At 43.5% G+C, this 19,580-nt stretch overlaps 1 protein-coding gene across 3 annotated transcripts in view; it reads left to right on the top strand.

The window, feature by feature from the left end:
* Positions 1 to 19,580, top strand: part of APP (amyloid beta precursor protein) — a 236,614-nt gene that overhangs the window by 169,661 nt on the left and 47,373 nt on the right. For 2 of the 3 annotated variants that reach the window (XM_068144468.1, XM_068144470.1), the window contains 4 exons: positions 4,103 to 4,177; positions 4,851 to 5,009; positions 16,189 to 16,317; positions 18,997 to 19,096. In XM_068144468.1, the coding sequence (XP_068000569.1) occupies positions 4,103 to 4,177; positions 4,851 to 5,009; positions 16,189 to 16,317; positions 18,997 to 19,096 (463 nt within the window). The remainder of the gene's footprint in view (positions 1 to 4,102; positions 4,178 to 4,850; positions 5,010 to 16,188; positions 16,318 to 18,996; positions 19,097 to 19,580) is intronic. The other variant, XM_068144469.1, reaches the window with a different exon arrangement.

Raw genomic sequence — 19,580 nt, 5'->3', positions numbered from 1 at the left:
GGTGCAGGTTGCCTGGGAGAAGAGGCCAACCCCTTCCTGGCTACAACCACCTTTCAGGTAGTTGTAGAGGGCAGTGAGGTCACCCCTGAGCCTCCTCTTCTCCAGGCTAAACAATCCCATCTCCCTCAGCCTCTCTTCATAGGGCTTGTGCTCAAGGCCTCTCCCCAGCCTTGTTGCCCTTCTCTGGACGCATTCAAGTGTTTCGATGTCCTTCTTAAACTGAGGGGCCCAAAACTGGACACAGTACTCAAGGTGCGGCCTAACCAATGCAGAGTCCAGGGGCACAATGACTTCCCTGCTCCTGCTGGCCACACTATTCCTAATGCAGGCCAGGATGCCATTGGCCCTCTTGGCCACCTGGGCACACTGCTGGCTCATATTCAGGTGGCTGTCGATCAGCACACCCAGGTCCCTCTCTGTTTGGGAGCTGTCCAGCCACTCTAACCCCAAATAGATAGCTGTAGGGCAGCTGTATCTTCAGTTAGCTAGCATACACACAGAGATGCTATCAACCATTGAAATCTTCTCAGTTGCACAAAATCAGTACTCAGTATGCAGTCTTTACACTGAATATTGTTCTGCAGACAGTCGTGTCATTCTGTTTATTTCACAAGGCACGCTGTGGTTGCAACAAGGTTGAACTCCGAAGTCTCTGTAATTTGCATTCCTCCCAGCTAGCTGTGTAGGCTGCCAGTTTATCACCCTGCCTTCAATGCCTTAAAAGGTTTAGAAAAATAGGACAGGCAGTGAGACCTGGTCCAGCCAAAGGTCTCCTTATCACATTACCTACAATACTTGTTTTCATCATACGGATTAGCAGAGGGTTAGTTTGGGGGATAAAGATTGCAAGGGAACTGTTGTTCTGAAAACTCATCAACTGTTCATCCAGAGTGAAAAAACATATTGAGCAGATGTCAGAGATGTGATTTGAAAACATGAAAGGAGAAGAGGGAGAAGAAAAACAAAGTTGCTAACCTATGCCAATGCTCAAGCTTGAGCACGTCATTGCAGCGTATGACTTGAATGAATCCCATAATTTCTGGGTCTTCTGTATAGAATAGAATAGACCAGGCTGCAAGAGACCTTTGAGATCATTGTGTCCAACCCATCATCCAGCTCCATCCAATCAACTAAACCATGGCACCAAGCACCCCATCAAGTCTCCTAGTCACCTCCAGTGATGGTGACTCCACCACCGCCCCAGGCAGCACATTCCAATGGCCAATCACTCTTTGTATGAAGAATTTCTTCCTAACATCCAGCCTAAACATCCCCTGGTGCAGCTTGAGACTGTGCCCTCTTGTTCTGGTGCTAATGTTTACATCCTGCACCAGAGACATTTCAGGTCTCTGGGAATGTGCTGCCTTTATGCATGAATTGAGTGTTTGGGGGGGCACCACAATCGTATGTCCTAAGCGTACAATTAAGGGATGAATACCTAATGTGCACTTAATACACAGCAGCACTCTGAGCATTATTAAATTATTCCCATAGCACATCGTGGTGCTTTAAATTGTGCTGTCAATTCATGTCTTCTAGTCCTGCTCTGTCAGAGAAGTAGTAAAATCTCCTTTGCTTAAGTACTGGAAGAGTAACTGCTGGCGAGGCAGCCTGTAACTTTAGTGTGCTGTGCATCGTATTCTCTGTCATCATCTGCTTCCTACAACCCCTTGTAAATGAATTTTCATGTCTCCTTGTAAAGTTTGGGTTCCTTACCTCCCTAGAGCTTAGCTACAATTTGCACATCAATGCATGTTTGTCTAATGGGAAGATAATGTAAATTGAAGAGGTACTTTAGGCTGCCAGTTGATGTAGGCTGTAGTACAATTCTTGGGACATCGTTTCAGCTTACAGTTCCCATGAAAACAGCACGGTTAAAACTGTGATTTCCAAGTGCTTGACTTCATGTTTTTGTGCTTACAACTGCAGTCTAACCATGCAGTGAATCCCAGAAGCAGACAAAACAATTTCCTACTTTAAAGCTTTCAACATCACATGGGCTTCCCAAAATATTCCCCCAACTCTCCTGACTGTTCTTGAGGCCAGAATCTCTTAGTGATAAATAAATTCACTGATAGTTGATCTGTTTTTACTACAACTGAATTATTGTTGTCTTGAAATACACTCCCAAGTTTTGGGTTAAGGGAAGATGAAAACTTGACCAAAAAATCCTATATGTTTAGTCAGTTTTGAGTGCAGATGTCTGCATGCTGGTTGATCATTAGGCCCTACAACCCTATGTAGGACTGAGGGAATTATGTCTCACGTACCAAGCCCTGTAAACATCTCCTTTGAGCCCAAGTTTGGTGGTGTGGTTTTTTTTTCAAAAGCAGAGGCTCAACCAGATACCCTGAGGTATCACCAGTGCTCTCTGCTGTGTCCATCAAGGAGCTGGATTAGCAGTGTCCATTATGTGGGAAAACTGGGGAGCCTGAGGTAGGAGCAGAGTGGTGGAGGCCCGGTTTGCAAACACGAGACACAGCAAATCTCATTTGTCCTGCCTTTAGTGTTAGTCTTGGTAAAATTTCAGTTGTGCATGTGGAGCTTTCCTAAAATTTGCTTTAGAAAGGGCATGTTTGACTGTTTCTGTGAAATGGTATCAAAGTGTGGGGTTTAGGGAGAAGGGGGAAGGAAATGCTCATTTTCAGTAATTGCTTCCTGACTTCTTCTTCCTGTCTTCTTCTGACGTTGTGCTAATCCTTCAAATAAACACGTCACTTATTTGTGAGAGCAACTGTTCCTGCTCAAAATGTGCTGTCTGGGGAGAGGTTGGAAATGAGGGAAGGCACTAAGTAAGATCATGAGAAGGTTTCAGATCTCCTGGACAGCAAGTTAACTACCCTGTGTTACAGGAGAAGGAGGCTTTTCACATTGCTAGGAAGGATAGTATTGAAAGCTCTCCTGCATAATTTTTCTGTCATCTTAGTGCTTGAGATAGATTCTATATGGTTAATCAAATACAATACTGGAATAGTTTCATGGAATCATAGAATTGTTAGAGTTGGAAGGGACCTCAAGTATCATCTAGTTCCAACCCCCCTGCCATGGGCACAGACACCTCACACTAGGTCAGGTTGATCAGAGCCACATCCAACCTGGCCTTAAAAACCTCCAGGGCTGAGGCTTCCATGGGCAACCTGTTCCAGTGTCTCACTGCCCTCATGGGGAAGAATTTCTTCCTAACATCCAATCTGAATCTACCCATTTTTTTTTCCCTTCCCTTTAATCTTATCACCCCCTGACACCCTAAAAAGTCCCTCCCCAGCTTTCTTGTAGGCCGTTCAGATACTGGAAGGCCACAATAAGGTCTCCTTGGAGCCTTCTCTTCTCCAGACTGAATAGCCCCAACTCTCTCAGCCTGTCCTCATAGGAGAGGAGCTCTAGCCCTCTGATCATCCTCACAGTTTATCAAGTTTGAAACAGAATCCCCAGGGAGATGGTTGAATTGCCACCCCAGAGGTGTTTAAAAGATGTGTAGGTGTCATATTAAGGGACATGGTTTAGCATCAGACTTGGTAGAGTTAGATGATGGTTGGACTTGATGATCTGAAAGGTCTTTTTCCAACTGAAATGATTCTGTGATTCAATTCTTGAAGTATTGGACACCTGTTACTGGACAGACTAGCACAAATTGCGTGCAATTCTCGATCTGCCCTACTCAGAGACCAGTGATGTAGTCCAAATAAATGTAAACATTTTTGTGGTACCAAAAGAAGTGTCACTTTAAAGGAGTTGAAATTCATTCATTTTGGCCAGGGACATACAATAGATGGAAGTGGTTTGCTTTCTGTCTAAGATGAAAAGGGGCTGGCCTGTTCACCCATAGAGACCACCACTTCACTCGCTTGAGGGCTGATGAGCAGTTCTGCTGCTTCCCAGTGGAGTTGTGAGAGCTTGGCACAATGTTCAGACATAAAAGTACTGTCTTTGTTTGATTTAATAACAGCATCCTACCTTTGTTAAAGGCAACTGCTTTTTTAATAGAGATAAAAGGAGGAGGGGAATATAAAAAGATGACTGTCAGAGCTGCAGTGTTTGGCTGTTGCTAAGCCCTGAGATGAGAGGAAAATATGAAAGTCACACTCCTTGTTTTGTTCGTTAGGTCATGAGAGAGTGGGAAGAGGCAGAACGCCAAGCGAAGAACTTGCCAAAGGCTGACAAGAAAGCTGTCATCCAGGTAAAGCAAAACACAACCACAGCCTTGCCAGCTGGGGCTGCAGTTCAAGTGTAAGGGGTGCTGGGTGTGGTATCATTTTAAAACCTGTTTCTGTGAGGTTTTACTGCTCTTCTCTGCTCTTGCTATTTCTGTTTCCAGTTGTTAGTGGTTGCTGGGTGCCTCTGTGCTTTGCAACCAGCCCTTGGAACAGCAGTGCAGGGCATTGCATATGGCTGCATGGAGGGGTGGCATTTTGCTTGAATTTAGATTTGCCTTCAGTGAGAATTGGTTACCATGGCCTCTTGCACATTTTAAGCTGGAATTTAATATTTTTCTCCCCATGTAGATCTGTTCATGAAGCCATGTTCATCCCATGGATCATACACTTCCCAAAGTCCACCCTCCTTTAGGTACCATGTTGAACCACTGTCTGGGGAGTCAAATGAAGGATCCACTGGTGGTTGTACTGAACATGTCAGGACTATTTTGTTAGATTAATAAAATACAGCCATGTGTTCCACCAAGACATGATGTCAGCAGTTCCCACTTCCATCAGTAAAAGCTGCATTCAGTGTTAAGAGTTCCTGGGAGTCAAGCTACACTAAGAATGGTGATTTGCAGATGGAAGTGTTCATACCTGTTGGTCTCTGCTGTTTTCTTCACTGTTCTTGTTTGTGATGGATGCTTTTTTCAGCATTTCCAGGAGAAAGTAGAATCACTGGAACAAGAAGCAGCAAATGAGAGGCAACAGCTGGTGGAGACTCATATGGCACGAGTGGAAGCCATGCTGAATGACCGTCGCCGCATTGCTTTGGAGAACTATATCACAGCCCTGCAGACTGTCCCACCCAGAGTAAGTGCAGTACCACGTGTTCTCAGCTGTGTCAAAATCTCTGTAGTCTTCCTGGGGAAAAAAGGTGTGCCCAGGTACAGTCCAGCTGTGGAGTAGTGAGTGTGTGTTCTTATGCAAAAGCGACTACAGCAGTCAACTAGTCTGGAAGTGTGTGCATAAATGTAGGCACAAGCACACCCCTCTCATACATGCCTATACATACATAAAGGTGCTTAAGCAAATGATGTAGAAGTGATTTGGTTGTCAGAAATTGTAGCTGTCCACAGATCCTACAGAAGGATGACAAAGTGTCCCTCCAGTGCTGCACAGTAGGATACTTCATGTCAAGATGGAGCTTAAGAATAAGGGTGGTTGTGCTTTTGTGTTTTGTTGGTTGAACTGTGAGATATGTGGTGAAAGATTGTTGAGTGATATGAAGATAGCACACCAGCATTTCAGAGCTGTCTCTGTTGAACGTGGTGGGTGTGAACACTAAGTTCAGAATGTGAACTGAATGGAATCTTTAATGACTCCATATCCATTATGTTTGTATTCAATACCAAAATAACTGGCCTGTGACTTCCAAGAGAAGAGAATCTGCACAAACACTGTGGGAAGAGTCAACTCTTCTCTGTCTTCCTTCTTAAACAACACTTTTGAGGTAGAGAAAACTTGGTTATTACAAGATTTGTGGATCAGCAGTATAATCTGGTGAGACCCCACCTGGAGTACTGCGTCCAGTTCTGAAGCCCCTATTACAAGAGGGATATGGACGTGCTGGAACGTGTCCAGAGAAAGGCCATGAGGATGATCAGAGGGCTGGAGCACCTCTCCTATGAGGACAGACTGAAGGAGTTGGGGCTGTTCAGTCTGCAGAAGAGAAGGCTCCGAGGTGACCTAATTGTGGCCTTCCAGTATCTGAAGGGGGCCTACAGGAAGGCTGGGGAGGGACTTCTCAGGATGTCAGGTAGTGATAGGACTAGGGGGAATGGAATGAAGCTGGAGGTGGGGAGATTCAGGCTGGATGTGAGGAGGAGGTTCTTCACCATGAGAGTGGTGAAACCCTGGAATGGGTTGTCCAGGGAGGTGGTTGAGGCCCTGTCCCTGGAGGTGTTTAAGACCAGGCTGGACGAGGCTTGGGCCAGCCTGCTCTAGTGTGGGGTGTCCCTGCCCATGGCAGGGGGGTTGGAAGTAGATGATCCTTGTGGTCCCTTCCAACCCTGACTGATACTGTGATACTATGATTAGATCCTGAATTTGGCCTCACAGAGAATTACATCAGTATGGCTAACCTGGTAAAATTACATGTTTTAAGTAAATTTCCTTCTGCAGAGCAATCTACATATTTAGTGAGCATGGGAAAATGATCATCATCAGAGTTCTTTACCATCATCAAACTTTTTTCTCCATCCCATGCTGCAAAACCCAGTTGTTTTGACTCTGTGCCAAAGTCAAAGACAAATCTTGTCCTCAGGTAAATGTGTGACTTCAAAGTAGTTGTATGAAGAGTTAATCTGTATTTTGCAACACAGTAATTTATGGAAAATGAAGCTGGCTCATGTAAAATTACTGGAGAGTGGTGTTTGGTCTGAGCATGAGATGGATATTGTAACCTCTAGAGCACCTTGGTAATCTCTGACTGTTGTGAAAGTAGTGAAGGGCTTGAACTAGAGCAGCTCATTAGCAGACAGATTATCACATTACAGACTGGGGTGCAGTTTCCTTTAGGAAACCGGAGTCGCTGGCTCATAACTGAGGAGGATGAGGTGACTGCATAGACTCAGGTTGTGTTCTCTTGTGGTGTGGTTTCAGATACCATTTCATGTTTGGCTTTAGCCAGCTGGCCATTGCACACAGCCAGGATCATTCCTGTGAGTCTGGTGTGTGTACATATGTATGCAGACACATGTGTATGCAACAAGTGCTTCCCATGTGCTGTTTAATCACTTGGACATACTGTCCTGTACTTGAATTTGAACATTCCTCAAGATTTTTCTTGGCTTCTGGCAGACCACTTGAAGCAGCAAAATTTCATTTTAGTCTTGGATGTCTAGAAAGCCATAACCAGTCTTTGCTTGTAGGGATACAGTGAATCTGGCACTTCTGGTGTCATCAGAGTGATCGTGGATGTGAGGCACAGTTCTCTGAGTGATGAAATCCTGATCCACTGGAAACTCCTGTTGTCTGTACATATGCAGATTGTGTGGTGCTTGTGTTCCAGAGGTAGGCTTTTCAAGGGAGCTCAGAGAAACTTCCTCCATCTCAGAAAATTCCAGAGCTGTGGACAGAGGGAAGGTGGAAGGCTGTGTGAGCAGTGTCATCATTTACCTTGCTCCCTTGGAGGAGGCAGGAGATGCAGGACTAGGAGAACCTTTGATCTGGGCCAGTAGGGTAGTCATGGCATTCTTGTACACGTCCAGAAAATCAGCTGTTTTCAGCACTCTTCACCTAAACCTACAAAAGTCTGTGAATCCTTTATGAAGAACTCCTCTCTGGGACCAAAATCTTTAACTTCAGGCTTTTTTCAGAGGTTAGGCAGATGTCTGTACAATGCCAGTGTCAGAGGTGTGCTTTCAGAGTACTACTCTGAGAGCATATAGAGATGAAATTGCCGAGCTTCAGAGTCTGCTAGAAAATAAATTAGAGCAAAACCAAGTATTTTTTACTGTTGTTCTGCTCTCAGAAGCAAGTGCCCCTAAACAGAAAATTTGATCCTTGCCCCTGATTCCTGGTGCAGCTTAGCTGTGCTGCTAATTTTTGTTTCCTTTGAAAATGGGGTGCAGCTGTTCAGTATCCAGTGTCAAAACACCATATTGTTTCATCCTGCTTGATGGCCTTACTAGAGAAAAGGAGGATTAGTGGCAGCTGGAACCAATATGCCTCTAGTTTTTAAAGCAGTTGGAAATTTTCCCCTTGATTTTGCAAGTTAAATAGAGGAATTCCAATCCATCATTCTCTGAGCAGATTGATTCTGTAATTTGTTTTTATTCCCTCTTTCACACGCATGTCGAATTTTGCTGGATTTAGGTCTCCCTGCTTAATATTTGTTGATAAGAGAGGCACATTCTCTGTGGGAAGCCAGTGGCAGAGATAAGCAGAAAAGAAATCCAGCTCCTCGTGGTGAAATAAAGGGTTTCAGAGTGAGGAAATGTACAGGATAGCTTTGAGAGGTAATTAATTAACCTCCTTACTTTGCTCGTAGATTAAAGGGAGCATATAATCATTAAAATCCGTTTAAAATGCTTCCCTTCTAATTCAACATTATTTCACTGAAATGCAGATTGTCACTGAGCAGAGGAGGATCACTGAGATCAACACTAGCATGTGCATTAACCGTGCACATTTTCTTGCCATGTGTTTTTGTGTTGTTTTTTCTTGCTGCATTCAGAATTTGCTCTGGTGTGGGGATTAATTTTGCTATGGGAGCAGTGTCTGTTCATACACAGAGAGCACAGTACAGGCTGAAACTAGCTGAGTTTTGGCTGTTTATACATGGAGGAAGGATCTGCAGAAGGGCCCTTACTTGGTGCCTCTGCATTTGAGAAGCTCAAAGCCTTTCCTGAATCCAAGAAGGTTGCTGTGGAAATATGCAGTTGGAGGCAGGCCAAAGCGTTGATGCTGATCAAGTGATAAAAATCCTCCTGTGCAGTAGGAAAGAGCAGTCCAGCTCCAGTACTCCACCCATTAGCTCTGTTTCTCCAAATGCATAAAAGTACAGCTGTGGAATTTCTCACATACACTTCATTTTGTAGGATTTTGTGGAATAGCATGGATTTCAACTCTGCTTTTAAACCAAGTTAGACTTCAAGGAACATGGCCACCTAACTCCCATTTTCCAGCAGCTACTGAGGCTTTTATGTAAATAAAACCAGACTACCTTATTTTTTCCCTAGCCTGTGGGCTTGAGCATATGGAATAGTCATACACCTTAGGCTTACCAGTAGGTTTTTAGTATGAGCAAAGTAAAGACAGAAGAGACCATTTGTGGTGGGTGGAAATCAACCCCCAACTAATTTGAGAGACTTAACCCCCCAAAATGAAATTACCTAACTAGCTCAGTGGGATGGAAGCAAATGCAGCTGTATTTACAAGCAAAACTGCAATCTAGAAGTATGAAATGTAATGAATATGTACAAAATACACAATATTTACAACTTATGAACAGCACAAGAATTCCCCCCTGGACAAAACCAGGAGGGGGATAGCTTCCCCTTCTTCCCCCTCCTCACAGAAGGGAAAGAGAAAGAAGAAAAAAGCAGAGAGTAGCTTGTTAGTAGTTAGCCACAAAAAAGAAACACAGCCAAGGTGAGCAAGCCAGCAGAAGCTACCAGCTAGTGTCTGAAGAACCAAGAAAGAGAAAGAGTTTATACAACTAACTTTACGTTAACTATCAGACCAAGCTGCACCAGGGGAGGTTTAGGCTGGATGTTAGGAAGAAACTCTTCACAGAAAGAGTGATTGGCCATTGGAATGGGCTGCCCAGGGAGGTGGTGGAGTCACCATCAATGGAGGTGTTTAAGAAGAGACTGGATGAGGCACTTGGTGCCATGGTTTAGTTGATTAGATGGTGATGGGTGATAGGTTGGACTCGATCTCGTAGGTCTTTTCCAAGGTGGTTAATTCTGTCTGTATGTATATGGATTTAGACCTTATCATTATTTTTCTTTTCATCCAGTGGTAATTCATTTACATTCTATCACTCTCTACTCAAGATCTGTGGAGAATTTCCTAGGCATCAGCCTGAAACTGCCACACAATTCCAAGTGTATAGTAAGTTCTGCAAAACCCTGGCAGGTTCTTTATAGCTCAAATGCAAATTTGCTTGAAAGGTTGATGAGAAACCAAATTTGTCTTGTCAAAGTTGACTAAGTTCATAGCCAGCAAAAAGCAAATAATGAGACAGAGTCAAAGAATGTTTTCATTTTATTGTGCCCCAGGAAAGGTTCCTGGGAGGACAAAAAGAGGGAAGTGTACCATTACAGCCACGTATTTGTGATGTGTAGGGTAACACATTTCCTTTAAAGTTAGCAAATATTATGAGAAGACATCTTTAGCTCTGCATGAAAAGTAGCTGGATAAGAATTTAGTTGTGCTTCACCCGTAAGTAAAAGTCTTGCATCAATCCTAGCCAGCCTTTCTTGAATGTTCTTAAAATTAACTGCTGCTTCTGTGCCAAACCTGACCCACAGGTTCGTAACAGAGCAGGTAAAATACCTCTCTAATCAGGTATTCTTAATAAGTGTATGAAAAGAGGCATTGTTACACATTTCAAGAGCAGTAATCAGAAAGGACTAGTGATTGATTTTTCTCTACAGGCAAGATTAAATAACACAATACAGCATTGGGAAACTTCCCCTCTGATTTAGGGAGAATTTTGATGAAAATGACAAGCCAGCTTAGAATTTCCAGTGGAAGTGCCACAGCACAGAGCCAGGAGGTTGTGCTTTAAATACACAGAAGTGATTTAGTATGATTTTGGTGTAAGTTGTATTTGTAGCAATCTAAACTTTCTTAGATGCTTACATTTCCCAATTTAAATGAAATTTTACTGCTTCATCACTGCCTTAAAATCTGAAATAGTAGACTAGAATCAATGTAGAGTTTAGGAGGGGCATCCTCATGCATATATATGTATAAACAGAAATATGAGCATAGTATATATGCATATAGTATATGCATATATATGTTACTTCCTAGAAACTGGTTTTCAAACATTTTAGATCTCATGTGTGATTCCTTTATGGCAATGACCTTACCTTGATGCTGATGCCACCTGAAATAAAGGCACTGAATTACACAGTCAGGGTGGCTGGAACTCACCACCAGAAATCTAAGGAGCCATCAATGTTTTCTGCTTCATTTGGACTTGGGCCTTGTACAGCTGGAACCATGTTAAGCTTTCAAGTCAGGGGTGCAGTACAGGTCTGTACTTTTGCCATGGTGCATATTTATATTCACAGAAAGAACTGTCTTCCCTATAAGAGACAGGTCATATTCTCTGCAGTGTTAAGTAGAAAACAAACCCTTTAGCAATATATTGTCAACCAAGGTAGACCACATATGTGGACTGCAAACCTGTTCCCCTTCTAACAGTATTAAATACATGCAAGTTTCAACATATGGGAACTACATAAAATATGCTTTGACAGTATTCTTCAGCATAAACAAGATTTTAAACTAACAGAAATATCAACAGACATGTCTGTTGGCCTGTCATAATATCTTGTATCACTAAGGTTGGAAGAGACCTCAAAAATCATCAAGTCCAAGCTGTCACCACAGACCTCATGACTAGACCATGGCACCAAGTGCCACGTCCAATCTCCTCTTGAACACCTCTAGGGATGGTGACTCCACCACCTCCCTGGGCAGCCCATTCCAATGGCTAACGACTCTCTCGGTGAAGAACTTTCTCCTCACCTCAAGCCTAAACTTCGCCTGGCACAGCTTGAGACTGTGTCCCCTTGTTCTAGTGCTGGTTGCCTGGGAGAAGAGACCAACCCCTTCCTGGCTACATCCACCTTTCAGGTAGTTGTAGAGGGCAATGAGGTAAAAGGGCTACAAATTGACCTGTGTTTTAAGTAAAAAAACTGCCAAGGGGGAGATTTAAAAGGAGTTTCATCTGAAGTGAGTTTCATGGGAGCAAGGAGTATGACAGTGTACTTGAAATAATCAGAAGCAGCTTGTAATGGTAGCAATTACACTGCTTCACCTTGTGTTTCCTGTTGCACACTGTAGTACATGTGTTGGTGTCGTCTTATTTTTGTCTGCATTTGCCTGACTAGTGAGTGTATGCCATAACACTGTGGATTTAAGCTTCTTGCCAGCCAGCAGCCAATGTTATTTCTAACTAAACATCATTGCTAATTAATATGCATTCTGAATATAGTGCTGGATTCTGTTGCTTAGGAAGTCACTGGCCATTCTCATCACAGAATAAATGATAGTCACCAACAGCTCCAGCCAAGGTGCCTGAAAACATGGGGATAGCAGAAGCTGTGTTGGGAGTATCCTGGTGGCTTTTAGAGGAATACTGAAAAAAACAAAATCCCAGCCAACAAAAGAGAGAAAACTGAAAATAGTGGAATGTTTTCATGAGGCTTAGGTAGCCCCTTGTGGCTGATGTGAGTCAGTTATTCTGAGAGATACAGATGGGAGCACACTGAGTTTCCCCTGGAAGCACACAGCAGAATTGCAGGTGCTAAACACAGGATTTTTTTGCTGAAGTTCGGTAGTTTTATGAAGAGTAAGAGGTATCAAGCTGACCCTGAGTTTTGTCAGCCATTTGTTCTTCTGGCATAGACAGTGTCAGAGCCTAGGCCTTGGGAACTTAATTTAGCTGCTAACAGCACTGCTTTCATTTGTAACTTAATCTGATGGTGCCTGCCTAGGATCAAAGTAATAGATGGCTGTGGATATAATAACCTCAGACACAGGGTCTGACTGTGTCTCCTCAGCCTGTGGAGCCTTTCTTCACCTCTCTGCTTGACCCTTCATTGTCACCCCTCTGACATCACAAGAATTCATATCTCTGCTTAGTGTACTAGATTTGGAGGCAAATCCTACTGAGAAATGCCTGCCTGAGTGGGATTTTTAAGCAGAACCAGTTCACTCAATAATGACACTTAAAAGAACATGTGTGTAGAATATGATACAGAAGCAGAGCTTTGTACTTCTAGTGATCCAGGAATTTATGCAAACTCTGTAAGCACTAGCTTTACAGTTCTAGGCATTGAAGAGAAAAGAATCAATTAATTTACTTTTTTACTCTCTGTTGCATTCAACTGTAGGACTTGGCCTTCATTTATGGTAAGTGCCACACTCAGATATGCAAAGCTTAGTGGAGAAGTGCCACGGCCTGTCACCACCTCTGGCAGTTTCACCTTCAGCCGCGACCCTGGAGCTATGTGACAGTAGCATTGTGAAGTTGTTGGGAAGGTTGGAGGTCTGACCTGTTCCAGTGAGATTAGGACTTCCAGCAAGGAAGCAGAGCTGTTTCAGTATACATCAAATGTGCATGGAATTACCACCACCTTTTGAGGGGCTCTCTGATCATTGTGGAAATGTCTGTTACCTTAATGGTTGAGGCAGGGCACATTTCCTAAAGGTCACAGTGAAGAAAGATTTGATAATAACAAGTCTCTGTGGTAATTCACTTCAGGGGACCTTGGGTACATATATATCTCATCTCAATGTTATGTCCATGTTGGTTTTGTAAGTGCCTGCATCCACCCTAGGAATGTGTGTGTAGTGTGGTGCCTTGCTGACTGCGAAAGCCTTCTGCACCTGCATGAGGTGTCTGAATGCTTCCCAAGGATCTCTTAGCTTTGAATCACTTGTTACTGTCACAAGCCTTTAGGCAATATGAGATGACTAGATCAATAGTTAGCAGCAGGGTTAAATGTCCATAGGGCTAGGTTTGAAAACAAAACATTGAGACTGTCTGGGCTTGTATACTGATGTACAGTGCATTCCCACTGCCTTAGGGTTTAGATTTTTTTGCTTAAGAAAATCTCTGCCCTCTGAGGAAATATCTTGCAGTTAATATTCCTTCTGCATTGTCCTAAACCTGAATTACAGTTTTCAGTTGCTATCACAGTGACATTTCTTGCCTGTCTGGCCGGTGCTAGAGGCATGCATATCCAGTACTCCTTTTAATGATAGTTTTGGGACGTTTCTCAGTGCTAGACAACACACTGAAGGTGGGTTGCCAATTTAGCCAAGTGACTACTGCTGTTAGCAGTGTTTGTCAGGTATTGTTGTCTTATTAACAAGTCTGCTTGTGACTCTTTGTGTAAAAGTTTCATTGATATATTGCAGTGAATGCAAACACACCAAGGGAAAACAAAAACTATGCCCTTCTGGTGTCAGGCATGACACTTGAATTAGAATTAGCTCTTGAATAAAGAGGAATTAATCTTTTTCTCTCTGGTCTGCCCTAACCTGCTGTCTTGATGGGGCTTGGTGGCAAGGAAAGCTGAATTGTAAGGGAAGGTAGCAACATTTTCTGTCTTTTTATGTCATTGTTAAACTTTCTGGTCTCCTACCCTTCCTTCCTAAATAGCTTTACAGTTGGCATTACAGGTTGTTTGACCATTACCACGATGTCGTGATGGGTGCAGGGAACAATTTTCCTCATGAATGAATTTTCAGTCATGGAGCCTCGAAGTTTAATCCTCTAGCATGGAATGGCTTCACATCTCTCTATTTGTGTCTGAAAAATCTTCAGGCAGCCTCTGATTTACTTCCTTCAGGCACTTAAAAATCTATCGCTTCTCTTAAGATGAAGAGATTTTACCTGAAGGGAGGTTGTAGCCAGGTGGGGGTTGGTCTTTTCTCCCAGGCAACCAGCACCAGAACAAGAGGACACAGTCTCAAGCTGTACCAGGGGAGGTTTAGGCTGGATGTTAGGAAGAATTTCTTCACAGAAAGAGTGATTGGCCACTGGAATGGGCTGCCCAGGGAGGTGGTGGAGTCACCATTGCTGGAGGTGTTTAGGAAGAGACTGGATGGGGCGCTTGGTGCCATGGTTTAGTTACCGTTGGATGATAAGTTGGACTCAATGACCTCAAAGGTCTTTTCCAACCTGGTCTGGTCTGGTCTGGTCTAGTCTAGTCTATTCTATTCTATATCTTCAAACTCTCTTGATTAGCATTAATCTCTTGTGTAAATGTTACATTATTTTAGGCTCTGTATTCGTCCATGAATCTGAGTCTTCTTTAAAATGCAACTTCACCCCTTCACCCACAGTTTTTTGCACTTCAGAAAGCTGTGCATGGAGCCTCTGATGCTTATTTTGTCACGTCCCACGTATGCCTGCCGGTGCCCAGACTGCTGATTACCACTTCTGCTTATTCTTTGGCCTACTGTGCAGTAAGGTCACCATTCCTTTTCTTACCACCTGCCTCAGCTTCGTGCCTTTCACTGCTGAAGCAGTTTCAGGTAGGATGCATAAGTGCAACAGCACAAGCAGAGCTGGGAGTGGGGGAGTTTCCAGGATCCATCATAAGCAGAGTAAAAACAATGTCTTAGCTGAATGCTTGAGACCACTTCCCTGGTTTGGCACTGCATTATTGCACAAGGTATGAAACCACGTAGAATTACACATTTCTTAGTCCTCACTGCGCTGCCATCAGTCTGTGTATATCTTCTTGTTCGCTTCAGCTGCAGACCTTTTCCTTTGTTTGTGTTCAGTTACATGCCTGAAGGCATGTACTTAAGAGATTTTACTAATGAAAATCTCCTGCAATATATACAGACTAAGATTTATACACAATCTGGCACTCAGGCTGAGTACCTTTAGAAGCACCAAGTATAGGTGGCCTTTACTCTTAAGACAGTTTTGTCTTTTGGACATATACTTTCTGTCCCTGAAGCTAAGTGATTGCTTTGCTCTTTTCTCCCTGGTGGCATTGTAGTAGTGATGGGACAGGAGTGTCTTGAGATTTTTTGTGGGGTTTAAGTTTTGGTGATTATTCCTTGGCTTAGATCAGTGCTTTTGTATGGTGTTCTGTGCAGCTCTTGGACAAGCTGACTTTTATCTGAGTGTGTACATTCAGTTTACAATTGACAGAACTTACCAGCTCTCATCTTTTTTGGTTTTAAAATTCAACTGTAGTTGGCAGTTATTGATACTGTTGAGTATTCAGCACAGTAGAGTGTATGTGGGCAATCATTGAAATGGTTGTGATGGCATCCACTTTTTGGGGGGTCTTGGCGGGGTTTGCCTGATGGTGGTGAGTGTTGCAAAACTGGGGACTTGGATCATGGAAGCTTCCTGAGTTGGGAGAGAGAAGTAGCTGGAGTAAATGGAAGCAAAGCCTAAAAGAAATTGAATTTGAATAGCTGTTAACTAGCATGCTAAGATAGCACTTGCTGTCTTGTTGGGCCAGTAGTAAAGCAGTTAGACAAGAAAATGCAACAGCCAAATTTCCCCTTGTAGTTGGGACAAAAATCTGAATACCCTCACCAAGGACCTCATTTACTAACTACAGCTACTGTTAAAGGGTGCAGCATGCCAAATGAGTTGAATGAGTGGATGTTCCTTAAAGAGTCAAACCTGCCTTCGGGTTTCAACCACTGCAAGCATCTGCTGGCCAAGTGCTTTTGGTCTGGGATACATCTCCAGTATAAGAAAGTAAAACATGTTGTTCTAAACTGATTTTCTCTTCCCCCCCCCCCCCTTTTTTCTTCCCTGCAGCCCCGTCACGTGTTCAACATGCTGAAGAAGTACGTGCGTGCTGAGCAGAAGGACAGACAGCATACTCTGAAACACTTCGAACATGTCCGCATGGTAGACCCCAAGAAAGCTGCCCAAATCAGATCTCAGGTAGTCCCTGCTGAGGGTTAATGGGGTTGTGCTTGTTCATAACTATTGTGACATTTCTGCCAACCTGGTTTACTTTTTTTAAATGCTTCACTCCTTTCTCTGATACAAACTCATCTCCTTTGCAGCAGAACATTATGGCAAGTGATGTAGGATTAGGGTGGGGATCATTTGTCTTCCAAGGAGAACTGAAAAACAGGTTTTCTGTCTGTCCTGGACAGTGAGTCAGCTGTAGGCATTTCCTGAGGATCCCTTCAGAGCATTAATGCCCAGAGCCTTTAGTAGTGTTTTGGTAAATCATACCTCTGGAAAATGTCAGTAATAGATTTAGTGACCACGCATGGTTATGCTTCCCTCAGCTAAAGCAGCAGAGCCAAAAGTGTTGTAGCCATCTTGACTGCAATCAACATTTCTATAATGGTTGCAGAGGTGCTTGTGGTGTCTGTGAGTGTGATTACTGTGGTGCACTCTTGAGTTTAACATGTTCTTTTAAAGTAGGCACTGTATGTAGTTTGTGGCATTTTAACTGATGAATGTTCCTGTAGTCCTCCATGAGTATGTTCTGGAGAGTTCTTATATTGCCTTTGAAAGTAATGCAGGTTGAGAATGAGGGGGGGGAAAAATAATTAAAAACCAAACCAAAACAAAAACACCACCAAAAGAAATTGAAAATGCAGCTGGCTTTCAAAACAGCAATTACAGCTGTAGTGGATAACCTGTAACAAACCTGTGCTGTAATCTGCAGCCTCTGCCACTGTTCCTTCTGCAGGATGGAATGGGAAGCAGGGCGTCAGCCACAGTTGTTGAACTGATAGGCATCATCAAAAGTCAAACCATCTACCTCCCTGAATGGCATCATTTGTCTATCAGGTTTCTCAAACATCTGTTCCAGACAGACTTGTACATTAAGGTCATGCTGTCTTAAAGTTGCTAGAGTTAGAAGTGCACGCTTCCAACAGTCTTCTGCAGTACCAGTTATCTTTCCCTTGTCTAAAACATTAAGGTATCTAACATGGCTTTTTAGTGTCTAAAACACTGGGTTACTTAATAACATAAACCAGTGACACTTTGCAGACTACAGATTGTGTGGCAGCACAAGTGAAGAATGGAATGGCTAGCAGGTCGAGGGAGGTGATCCTCCCCCTCTACTCAGCCCTGGTGAGACCCCACCTGGAGTACTGCGTCCAGTTCTGGAGCCCCTATTACAAGAGGGATGTGGAGGTGCTGGAAGGTGTCCAGAGAAGGGCCACAAGGATGAGCAGAGGGCTGGAGCTCCTCTCCTATGAGGACAGACTGAAGGAGTTGGGGCTGTTCAGTCTGGAGAAGAGAAGGCTCCCAGGTGACCTAATTGTGGCCTTCCAGTATCTGAAGGGGGCCTACAGGAAGGCTGGGGAGGGACTTCTCAGGATGTCAGGTAATGATAGGACTAGGGGGAATGAAATGAAGCTGGAGGTGGGGAGATTCAGGCTGGATGTGAGGAGGAAGTTCTTCCCCATGAGAGTGGTGAAGCCCTGGAATGGGTTGTCCAGGGAGGTGGTTGGGGCCCTGTCCCTGGAGGTGTTTAAGCCCAGGCTGGATGAGGCTCTGGCCAGCCTGCTCTAGTATGGGGTGTCCCTGCCCATGGCAGGAGGGTTGGAACTAGATGATCCTTGTGGTCCCTTCCAACCCTGACTGATACTATGATACTATGAAACTGTTGTTTAAATACAAGAAGCACAACATATCGCTTGGTGTATCGTTATAGGAATGAATATCTCTATAGTATCTTTGCTCCTTGAACTGGTCAGAAGTCTGGGGAAGTGTAGGCTGAAGGATCTGTTTGTGAACATTTTTTTCAGCATTAAATGGAAGACAAAATACTTTGTTCAAAAGTGTGATTACTGTATCAGGGTTTGAGGAAATCATACCATTTTGTCAATAAAATTGCTATCTGCAACCCATTTTCCTGTTTGCACCTAATTGCCCTGTCAGTCTTCTAAGATGCACCTTAGTTTTCCCTTTCTACTGAGAAGAGGTGGAGAGTACCCTGGAGGACTATATATCATGGGATGTCATGACTTGGCTCTTAGGAGTGTGCAGGAGTCTGAGGCAGTGGAGTTGCTGTCAGCTGAGATGATGCAGAAATGCTTCTGGGTGGAAGTATTTTTGTTTTCAGCTGAAAATGTTTGCTGATGTTTTTACCAAGAAAATTAAGCTTTAGGCAGAGAGCTCTGTTTCTTTTTGCAATATTAGGATAAAGAAATGAAAAACCACCTCAGCAGGTGGAACATCTTGGTGCAGGCAGTCATTGCGCCTCACTTGGTTTGCATGTTACCTCAAAGCTTACAGGTATGGGCAGATGTAGCTTGTCAAAGTGTCAGTGAGGTGGTAGATTTTTACCACTATGGCTGCTCATGTACTTGCTCTGCCCTACAGCAGCTGTGAGCCTCCACTTCAGATTGCTGCATTCCTAAAGGATTTCACGTAGCTGCCATGGAAGAGCATCTGGGACACTCTTTTTGTAGGAGAGGTGAATTTTGCAAGTTTTGACTGCAAGATTTGACAGCCTCAGTACATAAAGCATACTAAAATCTTACACCCAGCCTCAGTAAAAGCTGCCTTGCTGCCTGTAAACTCTGGAATTTATGGTCATGCCAAAGTAACAGCAGTATTCCCCTCTCTGAAATGCTTTTCTTTCCGTAGGTTATGACACATCTACGTGTGATATATGAACGCATGAACCAGTCTCTCTCCTTCCTCTACAACGTGCCGGCTGTGGCAGAGGAGATCCAGGATGAAGTCGGTATGCAAACTAGTGATGTGGAAAAAGGGAAATACTTATGTGATGAGATATTGCTACCAAAAGATAAAATAGAGCATCTTACTTCTCCTGTTGATATACTATCCCAGTGGAAAAATAGAAGTGTAAACTTGCTAGTGTTGTTAAATCATAAATTACAACTTGGAAGAGAAATCCTGCATCATCCACGTGGTGACATCATCACGCTGTTGTAAATGTCTTCCCTGAAATACATCAGTTTAGTACCAGAGCCCCCATGCTCTAGGGATGCAGCTATTGACAGGAGATTTTTACCAAGTCCCTTCCTCATTTTGGATAGTTAATTTCCATGCTAAGTTTACATTATCTGATGTATTCATTTTGGAATTCTCAGCAGCTAAAAATTAGTTACAGACCCAAGCACCCAAGGAAAATGTAAGTATCAATGGGAAGTCCAGTGCAACTTGGCAGTATCATGCCTTAAGTTCTTGGTTAGCTAGTCTGCTTT

This window comes from Melanerpes formicivorus, unplaced genomic scaffold, assembly GCF_026170545.1.
Source record: "Melanerpes formicivorus ecotype bairdi unplaced genomic scaffold, bMelFor1.0.p_v2 SCAF_11, whole genome shotgun sequence".
Lineage (NCBI taxonomy): Eukaryota > Metazoa > Chordata > Aves > Piciformes > Picidae > Melanerpes > Melanerpes formicivorus.
This window is presented reverse-complemented; position numbering and strand designations above follow the sequence as displayed.